This window comes from Gigantopelta aegis, chromosome 4, assembly GCF_016097555.1.
Source record: "Gigantopelta aegis isolate Gae_Host chromosome 4, Gae_host_genome, whole genome shotgun sequence".
Classification (NCBI taxonomy): Eukaryota; Metazoa; Mollusca; class Gastropoda; order Neomphalida; family Peltospiridae; genus Gigantopelta; species Gigantopelta aegis.
In genome coordinates, this window is record NC_054702.1 from 55,009,762 (window position 1) to 55,018,753 (window position 8,992).

The 8,992-nt window shown below is 35.2% G+C and overlaps 1 protein-coding gene across 1 annotated transcript in view; it reads right to left on the bottom strand.

Annotated features, from left to right (window-relative positions):
• LOC121369891 overlaps window positions 1-1,165 on the bottom strand; it is an 18,875-nt gene extending 17,710 nt beyond the window's left edge. The window contains exon 1 of the mRNA XM_041494969.1: window positions 1,055-1,165. Within this exon, the coding sequence (XP_041350903.1) occupies window positions 1,055-1,165 (111 nt within the window). The remainder of the gene's footprint in view (window positions 1-1,054) is intronic.
• Between the last annotated feature and the right edge of the window lie 7,827 nt (window positions 1,166-8,992).

An 8,992-nucleotide genomic window follows, 5' to 3' on the forward strand; every position in this document is an offset into this window, starting at 1 on the left:
TTTAATACAAAGGAACGAATTTGCATTATTTGTAACCGCTGTAAACATTCTACTAAATTATATTAAATAAGAATGATATTTTCACAAGATACAGAATGTTAGTCCTGAAGATATTTATTAGACTGGGTTTTTTTTACAAATAGTATATGGTATACGTAATCTCCTACATAGGAATTCCATAATGGCGTCCACCATGAGACGTCAATTTCAATACAATTTGCTTTTGAATATAACATACCCACTATCCTGGACAAACAACCCAAATAGCTGAGGTGTGTGCCCAGGACAGCGTGCTTGAACCTTAATTGGATATAAGCACGAAACTAAGTTAAAGAGGAGGAGGATATAACCTAGATTGTGAATTGGATATGAAGGTCACGTCACGGTACGAAAACACTGTTAATGATCTATCCTAAATGCGTCTATTGTAAAAATGTTTTCGACGTTCAGTGATGATCATTATCTACCCCCTCCCACCACCCTGTTGTGTTGTTTAAAGTCTGTCAGAAGTGTTAGCAGTGGTGGTATCCCTTTTTGTTAAGTTCCAAGTTATAACGATAGTAAATAATAATAATTAAAAAAATTTAATACAAAATGTACGTGTGTGTAGGTAGGTAGGTAGGTAGGTAGGTAGGGTAGGTAGGTAGGTAGGTAGGTAAGAAAGTAAGTAAATAAATAAATACCCAAATAAGTAAATAAAATATATACATCTAAATAAATAAATAAATATTAATAAATATAAATAAATAAATAAATAAATATGCGTGTGTGTATTAGTAGGTAGGTAGGTAAATAAGAAAGTGAGTAAGTTAGTAAGAAAATAAATAAATAATTAATAATTAATCTAAATGAATAAATAAATAAAAATAAATAAAACAATAAATACAACAAAAAAACAAACAGACAAACAAATAATCTGCAATAATTTGACTGATACATTATTTCACGCTGTGTAATGAGATATGCAAATGACTAATACATGTACACTGAACTAATTGTTTTTACGCCTTGTTAATTATTTTGAACACGAGATATGCAAATTACTAGTACTTACCGGAGCACTCCGAACGACAAACTTTGATCGTCGTCTTATCGCCGAGCCCGTCCTCAGATCAATCCCGGCTCCCGATATCGACAACACTTCAGCATCCGAGGAATTCAGCATGACTAGTCTTTTAACTTCACTTTTAAAATTTCAGACACTTCGAAAATCATCGAAGCTTAAAATATATATTGAAAGTTATCGAACAGTTTTTTTGACAATTCAATAATCATTTTTACATATTAGAACAAATAACACGCACTAAACTTAATTTGCGTATGAATGTTTTCTAACATAAAATATCATACCTCGGAAAAGAAATGGCATTCCTTAATAGCTCTTATATTATGTCCATAATTTCACGCCAAAGAATTTGTCTATGTATATATATAGAAAGATGTCTAAAGATATCTATCATAAATGCATCGTGAATGTCATTAAAAATTTGAATGAATAATCCTTCACAACTAACATTATTGTATCAAATGTTATGAACAACAATTTTCTTCATCACACCAAACTATGGCCTCTACAACCACAACCACAGGGGGCGTGGAGTCATAATTGTCAGAAAAAAAAAGACACGTTTTGGCAGGGCTTGCAACGTCAAAGCATTTCAGACTTGGTAATATTGTATAAAGCCACTGCATATAATGTAATTTATTATGATCTATCGAATGCCCGGGGGAATAAACCATGCACGACTAAATATCATTTACATGAACTGAAATACTCATTAAGTCATTATTATCCAGATTACGGTAAGATGCTTATAATTATTTGCATGAAAAAGAAGTTACCTGCCTGGGTGAGCCACATAATCCCGATAGGGGTCCGTTCGGATATGAATCTGACACACAGAAACCAGTTTTTAGTGTTCGGTAATGATCATTAATTACCCCCCCACCCCACCCCACCCGGTTGTGTGGCTTTAAAAAGACTTGGTCATGAGTGATGACGCCTCGTTATAGATTTAACTGCTAAATAGATTCCGAATCTAGCTAACGTTATCGAACAGCTTGTTAAAATAGTAAAAATGTCACAGCATACAATGTAAATAATAATAAGAAAAGAAATAGAAAAAGGAAGTTCGTATTATGTTCAAATGACTGTTAACAAATTTTTTCCCAAGAATTAATAAAATAATTGGTAAAAAAATAAAAGAGTGTTAATATGAAATAACATAATCTCAATTGTTTTTATTATTTCACATTACAACCTAAAACAACACATTTTTATTATTACTTATTTCGCTACCTCGCGTATAAGGATATAATATGATTATATAAATATGAAAAAAATTAAGCACAGCCACAAGACTAAAACATTTTCGTTCAGCTGCAAGATTTTTGAAGAGATCAAACTTTTTCACAATTACGTATAATTTTGAATGTATTGATATTTGACCTAAACAACAGTTATTCTGACAGTAAATAGCCGCCGTTTAAGATAGGAGTATATCAAATAGCATTTCACCGGGTCAAAGTTCAAAGTGCACCCAACATTTAATATCACAATTAACACAACCAGTCATGTCAATGATGATAAATGCGACTGTGTTGTTGTTGTTGTTTTTGAAGATGAAATATTGTTTTATATAGCCAATAAATTCCTGTGTTTTAATTTGAACTAGTACTGTGCTTGAAAAGTGCGGTGTCCTACGCAAAACAAGAAGATAATTTTTGTGCGCAACTAGGATAGTGAAGGGCACTTCTTGTTATATCTGAAACTAACATATTAAACCATTTTTTCTTATTTACTTTAAATGAGGCGGGTGATAGTATTTATATCCAAGGTTTACGTGTTGAATGAAACTGCGTGTAACAGTTATAACTAGGCTACATATGTTACTATTGTCGTCATTGATATTTGATTTGGTAACATACACCCTTAAGCAATGTGCTTTCGTTTACTGCATCTCTTGCTTACACCGGCCTCGGTGGCGTCGTGGCAGGCCATCGGTCTACAGGCTGGTAGGTACTGGGTTCGGATCCCAGTCGAGGCATGGGATTTTTAATCCAGATACCGACTCCAAACCCTGAGTGAGTGCTCCGCAAGGCTCAATGGGTAGGTGTAAACCACTTGCACCGACCAGTGATCCATAACTGGTTCAACAAAGGCCATGGTTTGTGCTATCCTGCCTGTGGGGAGCGCAAATAAAAGATCCCTTGCTGCCTGTCGTAAAAAAGAGTAGCCTATGTGGCGACAGCGGGTTTCCTCTAAAAAAAATGTGTGTGGTCCTTAACCATATGTCTGACGCCATATAACCGTAAATAAAATGTGTTGAGTGCGTCGTTAAATAAAACACTTCTTTCTTTCTCTTACTTACCAACTGAACTCGATGGTGATGTCAGCTATAGTTAATTGTGATATAATGTACATAGTATGTAATCAGTACACCTGGTACACCTTACAAGTACAGTTTCATAAGATACACGCCAACAAAAAGCGGATTAATCCTAGATATTGTTCGTCGTGGGTAAATGGCTTAGAGTCCACCTGTATATTGTGTCACTTTTTAGCACACTAATTGAAATAATCGGTGGATATAGTGCTACTAATGGAAAAATGAAGCTGGTTCTCTCTCTAAAGCTATGTCAAAATTACCAAATGTTTGACACCCAATAACCGATGATTAATAAATCAATGTGCTCTAGTGGTGTCGTTAAACAAAACCAACTTTAACTTTCTAGTCGTACTGACAGCGACTCCGTTTACACGGCGTGCAAGCACATTACAATTTCGTCATTCCCGAGTTATTATTGTTGCAAAGATTATTTGTGCGATCATTTAGTTTGTGGGGCAGGACGTAGCCCAGTGGTAAAGCACTCCCTTGATGCGCGGGCGGTTTAGGATCGATCCCCGTCGGTGGCCCCATTGGGCTATTTCTCGTTCCAGCCAGTGCTCCACAACTGGTGTAACAAAGGCCGTGGTATATACTATCTTGTCTGTGGGATGGTGCATATAAAAGATCCCTTGCTGTTAATCAAAAAGAGTAGCCTATGAAGTGGCGACAGCGGGTTTTCTCTCTATATATCTGTGTGGTCCATATAACCGTAAATAAAATGTGTTGAGTGCGTCGTTAAATAAAACATTTTCCTTTTCCTTCCTTCATTTAATTTGTAGTTACTTATCACAAATAAAAGTTAAAATGGCGAAATAGGGCACACGACATTACGATTCTACACTTTTAAAATGACAGACCCTAGGTTTTTCAAACACTACTGGAACCCAAGACTGAAAATTTTGGTCAAGGTGAACTAATCTGCTATACTTTTTAAAGCATTTTTTATTGCAAGTTTATCATTTTAAGTGTTAGAAAAAGCTGGTCTGCTCTGCGAATTCCTTTGCGAATTTTATAAAACACGTATATACTATGGGGAACCAACAACTGTTCTGAGATAAGCTGTTTTAGCACTTTTGACTATTAGATTATAGAATTCCATCTGAATTGAATGCACAAATAAAAAACATAGATTTTTCACTTCTAGGAATATAAATAATTAAGCAAAATAATGTTTTCAATTTTTTCGTTCACCACTTCCTGTAAAAATCCAAGATGGCCGCCATAATAGCCATACGTTAAAGAACTGGCTATAATTTTGGTTCTAAATCACTTAGGATGAATATTTTACGATCTAGACCCATAATTTAAGAGGTAGGGAATATTATAATAATATATAGAACAATGTCAGATGCATAAATCCAAGATGTCCGCCACAATTATCATGGAACAAATCACTGACCATAACTTTGTTTCCAAATCACTTATATGTAATTTTTGCAGGACAACTATTTTTAGATCTATATCATGTTTTTATGGGTATGAAATAATGTAATCATATTTAGAACACTGATCAAATGTAAAAATCGAAGAAGGCTGCCATAATGATCATGAAACAAAGAAATTACCATAACTTTGCTTGTAAATGACTTACGATCAATATATTTTGGATCTGCATATAGGTTTGAAAATGGAAGGATCATACCAGGAACATTGTCATTTTGTAGGCTTAACATCCAGTAGAATAGTTTTCTTTCTCGAACCTATAAATACACTGTTACTTGTGAAACTAAAATTAGTTTTTACAGATTATGTGTTCATGTTACTCATCATCACTAGAGTCCTCACTGATAGTCAAAGCTGCAGTTCGTTCACATTTCTCTGGTTTTGCACCACAAAGACATGAAATGGCACATCTTAGATTTTGTTTTGCACAGGTACACAGATGAAGACTATTCCCTTTCCTGCACTTACAAAATGTAGGCTTTATTAAGATGTCTGGTCTTGCAGCTTTGTTCATCATTGTTGGTACCAGCTTTCCTCCAATCAAGTGTCGACTTAAATTTGTTGGGTCAAGTAGTACTGGTGCAGATGAGTGGGCACGCTTGCTCACCACTATTTGGTTTAGTGCAGTGAATATGAAGCCGAAATGCATTGTCAGTTGGAGGTAGGTGCCGAAGATCCCCAATGATAGTTGCAAATAAATGTGCATGAAGTTCATCAGCAGTGCCGTTGAAATTGGGCCTACCATAGAGAGCTGCAAAGAGCAGTCTGCGTGATTCATACACCTCATCAGTGAGAACTATACTCATTCCTACTTCGCCAAATTCTCCTAGGGCAGTTAGCTGTTCAATGTTGCTTAGTGTCACTTTCCATATTCTTGTCTTTCCCTTTTTTTTTTGGAATGGATAGCTGACTGTATCACAACTGATAATAATGTAGGTAACTAAGCAAAATACCAGTCAAAGTTTTAGCATCCACACCACACTTTCTTGACGTGCATGCAACAATCGTGTGTACAGGAATGTATTTATCAATTTTTTTGAACCGTGGTTCTTTGAGTCCTGGAATTCGTACACTATAATACATACTGAGAACTGGGACATCTGTGTCGGTAGCCTGGACTATCACACTATTACATCCAAGTTCCTTGACGCAGTAACTGATGTCAGCAAAAAACCGCGTGTTCTTCATGTACATCACATGCCAGTTCAGGTAAATCAGTGAATATCACATTGGACATTTTGACTGTGTGACTTGGATCCTTCAAGTTTCAGATTATCTGGGAGGTGTTCGCAGCATCCTATCCAAGATTCCCTCAAGTAGTTTAAGAGGTTTGCATTGTTCTGTATACTTTGTGTCATAAGCTTCCAATCTGGAATTTGTAGTGTGTCATGAGGGTGATACTCTGTTTAAGGCTTGCACTTGTTTTTTCTCTCTTATCTCTTTCTTCTTGTTTCAAGCTTTTTTTCTGGTCCAAAGTCATAGCGGTCCCCAACAAAATTCACTATTTCACATTTCACTGGGATACAGTGTAAAATCTTGTCTAAGTACATCTTCTGAAGTTCTGCAAATGTATTGCATTCTGGTTCAAACAGAGGTGAAGGGTACTTTGTCCATTCATGACTGAGAGCTTCTTTCTTTTTGTCATCAGTTAATTCATGGATAAAGAACAAACTTTTGGCTATTGTTGATTCTTCTTCATAAACCATTTGAATTCTCAAATGCAGTTTGATACTTCTTTTTACACTCAAATGTTTTTAGATGTACAATGTTTTACCCTGTTGGAATCCGCTATGTTCTGCCTCTTCCAAGATCTGGAGACCTGTTTCTTTTGCATGTATCAGTTCTAAAGAAGAAGCCTTTTCCCCAGTGCTGATGTTTAGCAAATCTGTAGTGTTGTCACACATAAATGAGTTGATCAGTGTTTCTTTCACTAGTGTTTTGATTCGATTGACTGCATCACTTTCGTTCTTGCAGAGTGTAGGGGAATCCTCATGACATTTGTATGGTTCATTCATGTGAACCATTCTCTTTGTGTCTTCCGATATTGATGTTAACTCTGGGACTACTCTTAGGTACTTCTCCATTGTCGCAGGTTTTTTAGTAATACCATGAAAGAGGACTGTTTTAGCATCACAGTTATAAGTCTGCTCAAGACACATATCCGTCCAGACACCATTGAATCTACCAGTTGTTCTTCTAACCACAAAGTTCCCTTTCTCAAATTCTCTGTTCACTTCGGGTACTGAAATCTGCAACATCCGCATCTCTTGAAGATACCTAGGAAGGCAAGAGACATATTTACCATGTCCAGCTACAACCAGGTATGGTAACATGTTTTCCGTTTGTCAGATGTTGCTGCCATATACCAGCTCTCTCAGAGTGTATGGACATCTTTAGAATGGTAACCATTTCTATTTACATAAGCCAAAACCTTGCTATGGGGTTGTTACAGCATATATCTTTGAATTATGTTAGGAGTCTTCTTACACTTGTTAGAGAAGACATAGCCTGTTCATTTTGCAATACATCAGCAATCCTTGTTTTGTGTTTGCTCAGGAGAATGTCAATAACATTATTGACAGTTTCATCAAGATTTGATGTCCAGATCAGATGATTGTTGCAATAACCAGCTTTCAAGAGACTCCCAAAATAGCTGAAATTGCGCAGTATACACCAAGCTGTGTGCCCTGAGCATTAAGTAATAATATTTTCCAGATATTATTTTTCTAGCTGTTCCTGGAAGAGAAACCCCAGCTTGAGCAAGTATATCTTCTATACCACTTGATTGCATGAAGAATCATATAGCACCTAAAAAATTGGAGGCAATATGAAAACCACCCATTCGATGAATGAGTCTATCAAAGTTTTCAGAAAGTTTTTATCGTGCTAATGCTATTTCATAAATAGCTTGGTCATAGGTGACAATAGCTTTGTCTTATCCAACTTTCTGAGAAACCTTTAGGCAATAATCCAGTGATGCATTAACAACGGCAGGATATGTAGGAGATTGAGGGAATACTTGCCTATATGCTATATGAGTTGCTTTTGACTTTTCTTCTTTAATCAAAATGTCAAAATGTTAAGACAACTGTTCTCACATTCAAAAGTAAAAATAATATCTTAAACGGAAAATAAGTAAGGAGTTAAACATGTAAATGCTTTTCAATCAATCTTATTATTATTAGTATTATTATGTACCTAAAAGTCTTGTTGTTAATATAATAAACACATGCATGTAGTATTTATAGTTGGGGTGGGGTGGGTTGCCATTTGAATTTATATTACTATTAAATACTCATACAAGTGTAGCCTAAAAAACCACAATTGACTAAAAATCATAAACAATTTACCATACATTATTGTAATATGAAAATAATGTTTGTTTCAATTATAGAAAGAACTAAAGCGTGATGTTTTAAGATTTTAGACGTAAAATTGAATATATGTAAAATGTAACATTTTACCAATGGTGGCCATATTGGAATTACATGGCCCGTACGGGTTATAGAAGGTGGTGCTATATAATATTTTATTTGGTATATAATGCACTAACAGCATGGACATTGGTCATGACATTTTATATGACATTCATAGTATTTTTCTAAAAGAAACGGCAGAATATTAAGAAAAACTCCATAGCCGCCATCTTGGACAATGGCCGCCATTACTGATGCAGGAAATACTTCGAGTTCTTTTCATTTTTAAAATGTTCTCTATGATGTTTTCTATGGGTGTCGAAAGTTTCATGCTATTATTTTAAGAATTAACAATTTGGTGAAATATTTAAAAAAAAATTGAGGCCTACCAACCTCCACTCCACATAGGATATTTATTTTTCGCATTAGAAATTGACTTGCAGACCAGTTGAACATTGATTCGTAATATTTAAGCTATTTAAAAATGTTAATTAAAAAAGTATAGCAGATGGGTTCACCTTGAACCTATTTTAAGGCCTTTTTCCAATTCTGGGTACGGCGCATTTTTCACTTTCTGATAATTGGAATCAAACGTTACTTAGATTTTATTGCTTATATTATTCATTTCCACACATCCAAAAAGTTTCTGGTCGCTCTGGTGTTTCTAATACTAGTATCACGAAATGCATTTTTCATATATATTTTTTTTAACGCATGTGCCTCTGAGATAGTCTACTTTGCACG